The sequence below is a fragment of the Pristiophorus japonicus genome, chromosome 30 (assembly GCF_044704955.1).
Source record: "Pristiophorus japonicus isolate sPriJap1 chromosome 30, sPriJap1.hap1, whole genome shotgun sequence".
Classification (NCBI taxonomy): Eukaryota; Metazoa; Chordata; class Chondrichthyes; family Pristiophoridae; genus Pristiophorus; species Pristiophorus japonicus.
The window spans coordinates 12,622,945-12,636,872 of NC_092006.1; the positions used below are offsets into that span (position 1 = coordinate 12,622,945).

At 57.0% G+C, this 13,928-nt stretch overlaps 1 protein-coding gene across 5 annotated transcripts in view; it reads right to left on the reverse strand.

Annotated features, from left to right (window-relative positions):
- Nucleotides 1-10,811: 10,811 nt before the first annotated feature.
- The window catches only part of lmna (lamin A), a 115,142-nt gene continuing 112,025 nt past the window's right edge, over nt 10,812-13,928 (reverse strand). For all 5 annotated transcript variants that reach the window (XM_070868701.1, XM_070868697.1, XM_070868700.1 and 2 more), the window contains one exon: nt 10,812-12,915. In XM_070868701.1, coding sequence (XP_070724802.1) covers nt 12,874-12,915 — 42 coding nt within the window. In that variant the 3' untranslated portion in view covers nt 10,812-12,873. The remainder of the gene's footprint in view (nt 12,916-13,928) is intronic.

The window sequence follows — 13,928 nt, forward strand, 5'->3', positions numbered from 1 at the left end:
GGGATCGGGGCGGAGGAGCGGCGAGAGATCGGGGCGGAGGAGCGGCGAGGGATCGGGGCGGAGGAGCGGCGAGGGATCGGGGCGGAGGAGCGGCGAGAGATCGGGGCGGAGGAGCGGCGAGAGATCGGGGCGGAGGAGCGGCGAGGGATCGGGGCGGAGGAGCGGCGAGAGATCGGGGCGGAGGAGCGGGGAGAGATCGGGGCGGAGGAGCGGCGAGGGGTCGGGGCGGAGGAGCGGCGAGGGATCGGGGCGGAGGAGCGGCGAGGGGTCGGGGCGGAGGAGCGGCGAGGGGTCGGGGCGGAGGAGCGGCGAGGGATCGGGGCGGAGGAGCGGCGAGGGGTCGGGGCGGAGGAGCGGCGAGAGATCGGGGGCGGAGGAGCGGCGAGGGGTCGGGGCGGAGGAGCGGCGAGGGATCGGGGCGGAGGAGGGGCGAGGGGTCGGGGCGGAGGAGCGGTGAGGGGTCGGGGCGGAGGAGCGGTGAATGAGGGTGCGGGGCCCAGGGGCAGCACGGGCCCAGCCCACACTGTGCGATATGTGGCTGCACTGGGTCCGTGCAGGAGAGCAGGTCCTGGTTAACCCTTGCCCCTGGACCAAGACCTCGCTCTGTCAAGCCCGTGTGGTGGCTGGTGTACAACGGTCACCCCACGTTAAAACAATCCACCCACAGGCAGCTTCCACCCCTGGAGTTCAGGACTGGAACATCGGGTCCTTCATCTGTGAACTTGTGTGGAAGCAAGTCCTCCTGGTTCGAGGGACCGCCTGTGATGATGATTGTTCCCGGGCGCTAACATTACTGTCCCGTGGTCATTACTGCTCCAAAAACCTCACAGCCGGAAATCCCGCCCTAATTTAGCTTGTAGTATAAAGCCCAGGATCCCGTGTGCGTTATTCATGGATTTGTCAGCCGGTCCAGCCAGCTTCGTGGACAAGCACCCCTGGGGTGGCCTCCCTCCTCTTGGACCCTCTTTAGACTGGCACCCTGTGTCGTGTCTGGTCTGGCCTCGTTCTTCCTGTTGACTGGGGAACCTTCGTGTCATCAGACCGTGCCGCTGGGAAGCACAGAATTAACACCAGACACCTTTGAAAATCAGCGATATATTCGATAGTTTATTAAAAAGCACCGAGGCACAGATTTATTCTTCCATGGTACAAAAAAAGGCAAAAAGCTGAGAGATACATTGTTCGGAGAAAGCCAGTGCTTTGCCAAGCCCTGCACCTGTGCAGAAAGCAGTAACTAGTCTAATGGTGAGGATTGAGCCCGCTGGTGAACTGTGATCGCCCAGGTCACACAGACACTCAAACCCACTGCATCGATTGGGAAACAATAACCACTTTAAAAATAGAATACAAAACATCGTCGTCATGAACCCTTCCCCTGCCACAACCTATTACCCATGGCTTTGGCCTCATCGAATCCCAGAATGGTGACATCATAAAATGGTGACATCATAGAATGGTGACGTGGTGACATCATAGAATGATGACACAGTGATGTCATAGAATGGTGACATCATAAAATGATGGCATGTTGACATCATAGAATGGTGACATCATAGAATGATGAACATAGAATGATGACATGGTGACATCATAGAATGGTGACATCATAGAATAATGCCACGGTGATGTCATAGAATGGTGACACCATAGAATGATGACATCATAGAGTGGTGACATCATAAAATGGACATGGTGACATCATAGAATGGTGACGTCATAGATTGCATGACATCATAGAAGGTGCCATTCGGCCATGCTGACTCTGCAAGAGCCCCTCAGCCAGTCCCATTCCCTCCGCCCCTCCCCCTCCCCCTGCCCCTCCCCCCAGCATGTTGCACATGAACCTTCATCTTTATAAGATTTTAAAATGCGAGCGTGTATTGGTGGAATTCCCTACACCGGAGAGCGGTGGGGGCTGGGTCATTGGACATATTCAAGGGGGAGATGGACAGATTTGTGAACGGGGAAGCTAGGTAAGCAGATGGGGGGGCATGGTGAAGAGGGGGGGGAAGTGAAGGGGGTTGAAGAGGTATATGAGGTGAAGAGGGGGGGAGGTGATGGGGGAGTGGGAGGTGAAGGAGGGGTGAGGGGAGTGAAGGGGGGGTGTGTGAAGGGGGGGGTGTGAAGGGGGAGTGTGAAGGGGGAGTGTGAGGGGGGAGTGTGAAGGGGGAGTGAAGGGGGGTTGTGTGAAGGGGGGGGTGTGAGGGGGGGGTGAAGAGTTGCGGGGGGGGTAGGGGGAGTGTGAAGGGGGAGTGAGGAGAGTGAAGGGGGGGGTGTGTGAAGGGGGGTGTGTGAGGGGGGGGTGAAGAGTTGCGGGGGGGGGTATGGGGAGTGTGAAGGGGGGAATGAAGAGTTGCGGGGGGGTATGGGGAGTGTGAAGGGGGAGTGTGAGGGGGGGGTGAAGAGTTGCCGCGGAGGTAGGGGGTGTGTGAAGGGGGAGTATGAGGGGGGCGTGAAGAGTTGCGGGGGGGGGGTAGGGGGAGTGTGAAGGGGGAGTGTGAAGGGGGAGTGTGAAGGGGGTGTGTGAAGGGGGAGTGTGAGGGGGGAGTGTGAAGGGGGAGTGTGAGGGGGGGGTTGAAGAGTTGCGGGGGGGTAGGGGGAGTGTGAAGGGGGAGTGTGAGGGGGGAGTGTGAAGGGGGAGTGTGAGGGGGGGGTGAAGAGTTGCGGGGGGGTAGGGGGAGTGTGAAGGGGGAGTGTGAGGGGGGGGTGTGAGGGGGGGGTGAAGAGTTGCGGGGGGGGGTAGGGGGAGTGTGAAGGGGGTGTGTGAAGGGGGAGTGTGAAGGGGGAGTGTGAAGGGGGGGTGAAGAGTTGCGGGGGGGGGGTAGGGGGAGTGTGAAGGGGGTGTGTGAGGGGGGGGTGTGAGGGGGGGGTGAAGAGTTGCGGGGGGGTAGGGGGAGTGTGAAGGGGGAGTGTGAGGGGGGGGTGTGAGGGGGGGGTGAAGAGTTGCGGGGGGGGGTAGGGGGAGTGTGAAGGGGGTGTGTGAAGGGGGAGTGTGAAGGGGGAGTGTGAGGGGGGGGTGAAGAGTTGCGGGGGGGTAGGGGGAGTGTGAAGGGGGAGTGTGAAGGGGGAGTGTGAAGGGGGAGTGTGAAGGGGGAGTGTGAGGGGGGGGTGAAGAGTTGCGGGGGGGGGTAGGGGGAGTGTGAAGGGGGATGTGAGGGGGGGGTGTGAGGGGGGGGTGAAGAGTTGCGGGGGGGGTAGGGGGAGTGTGAAGGGGGAGTGTGAGGGGGGGGTGAAGAGTTGCGGGGGGGGTAGGGGGAGTGTGAAGGGGGATGTGAAGGGGGGGTGAAGAGTTGCGGGGGGGGGATGTGAAGGGGGGGTGAAGAGTTGCGGGGGGGGGATGTGAAGGGGGGGTGAAGAGTTGCGGGGGGGGGGATGTGAAGGGGGGGTGTGAGGGGGGGGTGAAGAGTTGCGGGGGGGGGTAGGGGGGGTGTGAAGGGGGATGTGAAGGGGGGGTGAAGAGTTGCGGGGGGGGGGAGGTGAAGGGGGGGTGAAGAGTTGCGGGGGGGGGAGTTGCGGGGGGGGGGGAGGTGAAGGGGGGGTGAAGAGTTGCGGGGGGGGGAGGTGAAGGGGGGGTGAAGAGTTGCGGGGGGGGGGAGGTGAAGGGGGGGTGAAGAGTTGCGGGGGGGGGGGGAGGTGAAGGGGGGGTGAAGAGTTGCGGGGGGGGTAGGGGGAGTGTGAAGGGGGAGTATGAGGGGGGGGTGAAGAGTTGCGGGGGGGGGGGAGGTGAAGGGGGGTGAAGAGTTGCGGGGGGGGGGAGGTGAAGGGGGGGTGAAGAGTTGCGGGGGGGGTAGGGGGAGTGTGAAGGGGGAGTATGAGGGGGGGGTGAAGAGTTGCGGGGGGGGGGGAGGTGAAGGGGGGTGAAGAGTTGCGGGGGGGGGGAGGTGAAGGGGGGGTGAAGAGTTGCGGGGGGGGGGAGGTGAAGGGGGGGTGAAGAGTTGCGGGGGGGGGGAGGTGAAGGGGGGGGTGAAGAGTTGCGGGGGGGGGAGGTGAAGGGGGGGTGTGAAGGGGGATGTGAAGGGGGGGTGAAGAGTTGCGGGGGGGGGGGGAGGTGAAGGGGGGTGAAGAGTTGCGGGGGGGGGGGAGGTGAAGGGGGGGTGAAGAGTTGCGGGGGGGGGAGGTGAAGGGGGGGTGAAGAGTTGCGGGGGGGGGGAGGTGAAGGGGGGGTGAAGAGTTGCGGGGGGGGGGGAGGTGAAGGGGGGGTGAAGAGTTGCGGGGGGGGAGGTGAAGGGGGGGTGAAGAGTTGCGGGGTGTGTGAAGGGGGGAGGTGAAGGGGGGGTGAAGAGTTGCGGGGGGGGGGGGAGGTGAAGGGGGGGTGAAGAGTTGCGGGGGGGGGAGGTGAAGGGGGGGTGAAGAGTTGCGGGGTGTGTGAAGGGGGGAGGTGAAGGGGGGGTGAAGAGTTGCGGGGGGGGGAGGTGAAGGGGGGGGGGGAGGTGAAGGGGGGGTGAAGAGTTGCGGGGGGAGGGGGGAGGTGAAGGGGGGGTGAAGAGTTGCGGGGGAGGGGGGAGGTGAAGGGGGGGTGAAGAGTTGCGGGGGAGGGGGGAGGTGAAGGGGGGTGAAGAGTTGCGGGGGGGGGGTAGGGGGAGTGTGAAGGGGGAGTGTGAAGGGGGAGTGTGAGGGGGGGGGTGAAGAGTTGCGGGGGGGGGGATGTGAAGGGGGGTGAAGAGTTGCGGGGGGGGAGGTGAAGAGTTGCGGGGGGGGGGAGGTGAAGGGGGGTGAAGAGTTGCGGGGGGGGGGAGGTGAAGAGTTGCGGGGGGAGGGGGGAGGTGAAGGGGGGGTGAAGAGTTGCGGGGGGGGGGAGGTGAAGGGGGGGTGAAGAGTTGCGGGGGGGGGGAGGTGAAGGGGGGGTGAAGAGTTGCGGGGGGGGGGAGGTGAAGGGGGGTGAAGAGTTGCGGGGGGGGGGAGGTGAAGAGTTGCGGGGGGTGGTGTGGAGCAGACCCCAGCACGTACCCGTTGGGCCCAGGGCCTGTCTGTGTGCTGTCAGTACTCTGTGCCATGTGAGCTGGACTGAAACAGCTTTGTGCCTGTGAGAGAAGTCATGGTGTCGGGAGGCTCAGCGTTTAACACCGTGCACTCCCACCCCCCCAGACCTTCTCCGCGGTCCATGGGAGGACCTCCTCTGGTGGTCTATACACACAGATCGGGAAGAGCCTGTTCATTAATGAGAACGGCCACTCCTCCCAAGGGGCACAGGCGATGAAACGCGAGGGTGGATTGTAACCGGGGTTGGACAACCAGCACAAGGCCGCAGAACAAACTATCTGGCCCTTCGAGTGGCCATCTCCCCTCAGCCTCGCCCACCGAGGGTGAAATGCTTGGGAAGAACTGCGGCCAATGGAATGGATTCCTTACAGAGGGCAAGCTGAAGATCAAACTCTCTTCGCCAACACGGGCAACCCTCAACCGGCTCAGAACCGGTCATGGTCGATGGTGCCACCTTTTCCATGGGCGGGAGATTAAAGCCGTCGCCATCATGTGACTGCAGGGTCCTGAATCAGACCCTGGCGCACATCATTGGGCATTGCCCTCAAAGGCAATTCACGGGCAGCCGACAAGATATCCACACCGTTACTCCAGAAGCTTTGGCCTGGATATCCGACTTGGGTATTGACGTTTGATTTGCTTGCTACGACCGTGCGGAAGAAGATGAGGACTGGGCATCATGCAATGTCCATCTTCCGATCTCCCAACCCATTGTGTTGTCTATCTATACTTCCCCACTGATCCTGATAGCACAGCACTTCCCGCAGCTCAACGCTGACCAGTACCAAAGGGGCTACGAGCAATCCTCCTTAACTAAGGGCTAAAGAAGGGTTTCTTTCTCCGCACGGACAGATTAAGGCACCGATATCGGCAAAGCTCGGAAAACATCTTTGGCTTCTCCCTCCAGAATTCAGCAAAAGTCCCACATTTACAAATTTTGTGGGCGGGGTTTTTTTTGGGCTCGAGTATCTCAGGCATTTTTTTTGTTGTTTGTTTTTGCCCTTCTCCGGAGACAGGCAGAAGTTCAGAGCAAGGCTATTGCCAACGCAGGCTGCATATATACACGCACTAAGCAGGCACTAAAATAACAGGCACCCCTCCCAATAGCGGAACTCCACAATCAGAGCTTTTCGGTGTTGCAAATAAACGTACCCCTCCGCACAGCAGGCAGTTGCAGCAGAGCTACAGACGGAGCGAATCGCCGCTCGAATAGCTTGGCCATTGCCGAGCGAATCGCCGCTCGAATAGCTTGGCCATTGCCGAGCGACTGCGTCGGTAATCGGCCCAAGGTCGTTGTACGCTGGGCACGCACGCCCACAACTGTCCCCATCTCGGGGCGGGCCCTGCTGGGAATGGCACGAGTCACACAGAGGCCGGACGCAAGGCTAGACGCAAGTCTAGACCCTCAGCACCTGCCTTAACGGCGGGACCCAGTAGATGGGCCGAATGGCCTTTGGTGGAAGGACAAGGCTTGGGTTTTTTTTCTTTGGAATAACTGTCGACAGTTTGGTTGCACAGGTCGTCAATGTTTGATCGCAGGCGACTAGGGTGTGCCGCGGGGCCTTTACTAGGTTCCGGGCGCTATATAAATGCACGTTGCTGCCGTTTACTCCAGCCCTGTGGGAGTCTGGCCTGAAGCCAATCTCCCACCGACGGTAAAAGCCCGCAGACGTGATGCGAGAGGGCGCTGGAGTCTGTTGGGGGCCCAGTGGCCCAGTGGGAGCGGGGTGCCTGGAACAGCTCTGGCCCACAGCCAGGTCTGATAGCTGTCAGGGTGAGGGAGTGAGCATTCTGGCTCAAACCTGGCAGTCAGGGGCGAGCAGGAAAGGTGGCTGGGTGGGGGGGCCGGTCCAATCTCGGGCGTTCTTGCTCAGCTCAGCAGCATCTCGGACGAGGTGCGTTACCTGCGCTATTTCACTTCAATCTTTACCCAATTCCTACTCCCCATCAATTATTCCCAATTAGCACAAGCCAAAAAACTTCCAATCTTTCTCATTACACTATCTGTTATGTATGCAATAAACGTTCAAACGGAGTACTGCTTAACTAAGCAAGGTACACCCTTGGCTCTGCTTTATTTAGGCCCAAAGTGCCTGATTCACAAAATGGCTGGCCTTTTATACCAGAGCGACACCACGTGCTGCTCCGTGGCCTCCAACAACGACGCCATCTGGTGGCTACAAACAGCATGTACATACATGGCACGATCCATTACTGTCTCCTATTAATTCTCGCACTCAATCTCCACCGTCAGCATCCCCTTGCCACAAACCCCCCCCCCTATGTCAACCCTCCATGTCCTCCCTGGACGCGCCCAGTTCCCAGGGCAACGTGACCAATGCCTGTGCTGCACTCAACGTCGACACATCTCCCACCTCAGCTCCTACGGCACCTCGCGTCCCCCTCCCCAAACACCATCAAACTAAAACACTCCGCCGTTTACTAAGACACTCCGCCGGGCCGACTGCTACGATTCAACGCCACCATGGTTTGCAAGCGCCATTTCATCTCGCGTCTTCCCCCCACCCCCCCGAGTGGCCAAGCTTCAAGTAATCCGAGCCATCGCAAGGCAGCCACTCTGCCCTTGCCCATAAAGATGCCCTACAGAAGCAAGGACTGAGAGTGGCACGCCAAGCCTGACTCCGCGATCGCAGTGCCCCTCCTCCCCATCCCGGACAAAAAGGCGTCACGTTGGAACAAACAAACGACAACACTCACTCAATCTCCAACCACAAGCATTCCCTTCCCTATTCCCCTGGCCGTCCTTCGGCGCCCCCTCCTGGCAGAATCGGAGATATTTGCAGCACGGAAGGAGGCCATTCGGCCCATCGTGTCCCCACCGGCCGACAAAGAGCCACCCAGCTCGCGGTCCGTAGCCCTGCGGGTTACGGCACTTCACGTGCACTCTCCACGTAACCAAGCGTCTTTTTAAGTGTGGTGAGGGTTTCTGCCTCTACCACCCTTTCAGGCAGTGAGTTCCAGACCCTGTGGGCGACAAAATGTCCCCTCTAAACCTCCCCCCCCCCCCGCCCCCCACAATTACTTTAAATCTACGCGTTAAATCTCTCGAGGTTTCCCGGATTCGATACAAATCCTGGCAGCTCCCACCGTACCAATGGCCGCCTCGTGCACAATCGCTTTAATCTAGCTCGACGTACAAAACAAAAAGTAAGATTTGAAGGCACTTTGCGGAATAATCGAGCTAACCAGGATAAAGCGTGGGCTTGAATCAGTTTTGCCGAGCTGGCTCTCGCGCAATGCGTGTTTTATCCTGGTGTAGTGTAGGCACTGCTGCCCCAATTCTGTCCTCAGGCACTTAGTGTAAGGCGTCAAGCATTGCCCCAGGTCAGTGCAGTTTGCCTGGATAGTCAGAACAGTTTTTACAGCCACACTGCTCCAGATCAGTAGACCACACTCACTTTCTCTCTCTCTGGGCATGTCAAGTACAGTCAGTGAGTGCTTATTTATCGAGGAGCTGCCGTTCAAGCAACACAAGTCACTATCAGCACCATCTAATTTCTCAATGCTTTATCATTGGGCACTGCTCGCTGTTACACAAGGACCTTTGTGAATCTATAGTGGCTGTCCTGTGTACAAAGATAACACTGGCAATACAGAGTTGTCACTGGCGGGGACATCGCCTTGGGAACGTGTCGAGGCACAGTCTAACCCTAACCCTAACCTTAACCCTCAGGGACTGGTGTGTGCGTGTGTGGGTTGGCTGGCGGGGGTGTGTGTGTTGGGAGTTTTAGCCAGCTCTGCCGAGCACTCGAAGTGCGTGAGGGTGTCTATAACTGGCTCGCACTCGAAGTGAGTGAGGGTGTCTATAACTGGCTCGCACTCGAAGTGAGTGAGGGTGTATATAACTGGCTCGCACTCGAAGTGCGTGAGGGTGTCTATAACTGGCTCGCACTCGAAGTGAGTGAGGGTGTATATAACTGGCTCGCACTCGAAGTGCGTGAGGGTGTCTATAACTGGCTCGCACTCGAAGTGAGTGAGGGTGTATATAACTGGCTCGCACTCGAAGTGCGTGAGGGTGTCTATAACTGGCTCGCACTCGAAGTGAGTGAGGGTGTCTACAACCAGCTCGCTCGGCCGTTTCAGAGAGGGTCTGGAGTCACATAGCGGCCCAGACCGGGCAAGGGTTGATTCTGGAGATGAGGGGGGGGGGGGGGGTTGACTTATGAGGAAAGGTTGAGGAGGTTGGACCTCTACTCATTGGAAGAATGAGAGGTGATCTTATCGAGACGTGTAAGATTATGAGGGGGCTCGACAAGGTGGATGCAGAGAGGATGTTTCCACTGATGGGGGAGACTAGAACTAGGCGGCATGGTCTTAGAATAAGGGGCCGCCCATTTAAAACTGAGATGAGGAGGAATTTCTTCTCTCAGAGGGTTGTAGATCTGTGGAATTCGCTGCCTCAGAGAGCTGTGGAGGCTGGGTCATTGAATATATTTAAGACAGAAATAGAGAGTTTCTTAACCGATAAGGGAATAAGGGGGCGGGCAGGGAAGTGGAGCTGAGTCCATGATCGGATCAGCCATGATCGTATTAAATGGCGGAGCAGGCTCGAGGGGCCGAATGGCCGACTCCTGCTCCTATTTCTGATGTTGTTATGGTCTTATTTTCTTCCCTGAAGGACATCAGCGTGGTCCTAACAAGGCGTGCAAAAGACAAACGGAAAACGTAACATATACACAAGATGGTGTCTGCCACGATAGAGATACTGACAACAGCCAACTTGGTCTGGCTGATGCCAATTGCCGACAGCGAAAGGTACAACAGATTGATGTGGTGTGGGTATGGTTGTCTGAATGAAGGCAGCAATATAGCACGGGCAGAACCCCTTCCTGCGAGCGACAATGCTTTTCCTGTACAAAACCTCCCCGGATAGCAGCAGTGGGCAAGAGACACAAGAGGGTGGAGCTGGGGAACAAGAGAGCGACATTTGCCAAAGGGGCTTGTTCCTCTGAGTCTGGGTGTCCGCACCAGTTAACCCCAAGGGCAGCAAGGCCGGCGGGGGTAGGGGTGGGTTACAAAGACCAATTCAACACCTCCGTGACGTGCTGTGAGGGTGTCGTACTCCGCTCGAGACACACCAAGTGCACGAGGTTGGTGGAAACTGGTCACGCAGAGGGCCATTAGAATGTGGAATCCTCGGCCCCCGAGTCACAGCTGAACCGAAATCCATCCATTCTTTAAACGGGGTGGAGGGGGAGGGAGGGGTTACGAGATCGATGAGGACTATTACGGTGGATCACTGAATATATTCAAGGCGGAGAGAGAGAGAGAGACAGATTTGTGAACGATGGTTGGGGGGGGGGGGGTGGGGGAGCAGTCGAGGGTTATGGGGAGCGGGCGGGGGAATGGAGTTCAGGCTGAGATCAGATCAGCCGTGATCGTATTGAATGGCGGAGCAGGCTCGAGGGGCCGAATGGCCGGCTCCTGCTCCTATTGCTTCAAAGGGGTGGGGAGGGGGCAGGGGGGAGTTCGGAGTCTGGCTGGCATGTGTGTGGGAGTGGGGGAGTGGCAGGCGGATTTGACAGGCTGGTTGGCCTATGTATGTGCTGGAATATTCAGTGATTCTAAAGCTGATGGTGTTCCGTGAAATAGTCACAATAAAATGACGTGTCATCGAAAGGCTAACACCCTGTTCCTGACTGGCTGTGGTCATTTCTTACAGTGTTACGGTACAGTAAGTGTTGGCTATTGGATGGGGCAACTACATCAGAGTTCCCCTGACGCGATACTGCCCGTCCTGGGCTTCCTGCGTCGATTGGCTAATTAATATGTTGGCATATATTGCAATACCCCCCCCCCCACCCCCTCCAAATACCAGGTTCCCGCTGTGGCCTTTAAATTGCATTCTGGATCTACGATCCAAGATCTACGCGGGGCGTGGCCTAGAGACGGCAAATTGCGATTGGTTCAGGAGATGCTGGCAAGGCTGCCATTCGTTGCCCGTTCCTGATCGCCCTGGAGAAGGCGGAGCCTTGTACATTTCTGGCTCAACACCCCCGGCAACCACATTCTAATTTGAGTTTTTTTTGTCTGAAGTTTAATTTGTTTATTGTGCCGGTTTTAGTGCCCCCCCCTGCTCTTTTAGCCAGGGGGCACTTGTATCATTTGTGTTTTAGTGCCCTCAAAAAAACCAAGAGGGCCCTTTAATCGGGGAGCACTTGATTACTGATATACAACAAAAAACAGTTGCAAAACTGGCTCGCTGGGCCGTTTCCGAGGGGCAGTTAAGGGTCAACCACGTGGCTGTCGGCCAGACCGGGTAAGGGTGGTAGATTTCCTGGCCGGACTGACATCAGTCAAGCAGTTGATTTTTGTTTCTGCACGACAATCCGCCCGTTTGATGGTCGCCATTACTGGCACCACCCGTTTCAAAATCCCAGCTTTATTTCATTGACAGAATTTAAGTTCCCCAGCTGCCGCGGAGGGAGTTAAACTCGCCTGTCCGCCGGTCGATGAAACACACTGAAGCCCGCAGTGACAGCCCCACTTCTCAAGAAGCTGTCAAGAGGTTTACCACCATCTTCTATGCCCCGTGAATCTTAAACAACTTCCGTCTAAACGGGATCCCACAGTTGCAAAAGGCCACTACACCACTAAAGTACTTCATTGGCTGTAAAGCGCGTTGGGCCGCCCCGAGGACAGGGAAGGTGCAATATAAAGGCAAGTTTTATCTCTAACCAACATATACAATTCAATGCGACGCAATGTGGGACATTACTGCTTGAGGCGAGAGCACACAATATCTATACGGGACGGCACATTCGACATACATCACAGGTACTTCGTTACTTCATACTGGCCGGCATATACTGTGACTGCACACCACCTCCCACAGATTCAATCTGCATCAGGGAGATCTGGGTCAAACTGGACTGAGTGTAAACGGGGCTGGGAAGGGCAGACGGACTCGATAAAAATGTGAAAATCTAATCCTTGCCCAGCCCAGATTCGGAGATCCATAGCTTTCCGTTAACCAAAGGCATTAAGGGATACGGGCGGATGGAGATAGGTCGTAGGCCACGATCTCAGCGAATAGCGGGACAGGCTCGAGGGGCTGAGTGGCCTCCTCCCGCTCCTGTGTTCCCCGCATTCCCGGCCAGGGCAGGTTAGAACTTTTATCAGCCGGGGGTGGTATCGCAGTCTCAGGCTAAGGGGGCGGCCACTGAGGACTGAGATGAGGAGGAATTTCTTCACTCAGAAGGGGGGGTGAATCTTTGGGATTCTCTGCCCCAGAGGGCCGTGGAGGCTGGGTCGTTGAGTATATTCAAGGCTGAGATCGGTAGATTTTTGGATTCTCGGGGAAGCGAGGGATCGGGCGGGGAAAGTGGAGTTGAGGTCGAACGTCAACCAATTGAATGGCGGAGCAGGCTCGAGGGGCCGAATGGCCGACTCCTGCTCCTAATTCTTAAGTCTGTATACTGCCCCAGATACGTTTCCAATGTTAGAAACAGGATTAGGAAGAATTGAAAGGGTTAGATCTCAGAGGGGTAAACAGCCAGAGTTTTGGTGTGCAACAATCGAGATAAACTCCAGCAAAAGTGAACGGCTGGAGTCACATAAGGCAACGGAATTTAATTCATCTGTTGGCGATGAAGGAGCACTCCAGGGCACATCAGGAAACACAGTGCAAATTTTATATATATATATAGATTCGTGTTTGGTATAGCTTTAGTTTATCTCAATTAGAATCACTTGATATAAATCTTTTAGAAATCAGCTCTCAAATCAGCACAAAGATTTATGTCATGCGTACAAACATGTCTTGTAAAAAAAAAAATTACTGTTATACAAAATACACTTGAATTTTTTTGGTTGTCTTCAATGGTGGTGGACCAGGTTCTTGTCCAGATGATGCAGCCAGTGCACTGACCATTACATTATCGCACAATTCTGTGGGTCACCCCTGGAAACACCCTGTGTGCAACGAGAATAAGATACAGAGGGTTATCGTCCACTGGCTCCCCCGACACACGCACGGCTTACAGCGCACGACCTAAAGTAAACGCTTCCGTCAATCACATCAAGGCAGCAAATTGGCGAGCCAGATTAATGTGGGACAGAAAACCCCCCCCCCCGATAAGGTCACATCGGTTGATCTTTGGAGTCTCTCGCACACCCCCAAAGCCACTGGGCCTCTCCCTCAATCCGCCCAACCGCACCACGCCAACCCAAAGCGGGTTTCGACGCGATGTCTCGCGTGCCGTTGGACCCGACCTGACGGGGTTTCACTGCCACCGATGCTCGCCGGGACGGGAAAGGCCCCCCCACCCACTCCCCGACTGAAGCCCCTCCTGGTATCGCCGTGCCTCTGTGACACACCACAAGAGGCTTTTTTTTCCCGAAAACGTAAGCACGCCGAGAAAAACATGGCCGCCGCCCCTAGAATGCACAGGCGGCGGCCATTCGGCCCATCAAACCCGTGCCGGCTCTCTGCAAGAGCACCTCAGCCAGTCCCACCCTTTCCCCGTAGCCCTTCAGTTTATTTTTCCTTCAGGTATTTATCCAACTCCCTTTTGAAAGCCACGATTGAGTCTGCCTCCACCACCCTCTCAGGCCGCACATTCCAGATCCTAATCACTCGCTGCGTAAAAACGTTTTCCCTCGTGTCGCCTTTGGTTCTTCTGCCGATCGCCTTAAATCTGTGTCCCTCTGGTTCTCCACCCTTCCACCAATGGGAACAGTTTCTCTCTCTCTCTACTCTGTCCAGACCCCTCGTGATAGTCAACCCCTCGATCAAATCTCCTCTCAACCTTCTCTGCTCTAAGTCCCAGCTTCTCCAGTCTCTCCCCGTCACTGAAGTCCCTCATCCCCCGAGACCATTCTGGTCAATCTCCTCCGCCCCCTGCCCCCCCGCCCCAAGGGCCTTCACATCCTGCCTAAAGTACGGGGCCCAGAATTGGCCACAACACTCCAGTTGAGACCGAACC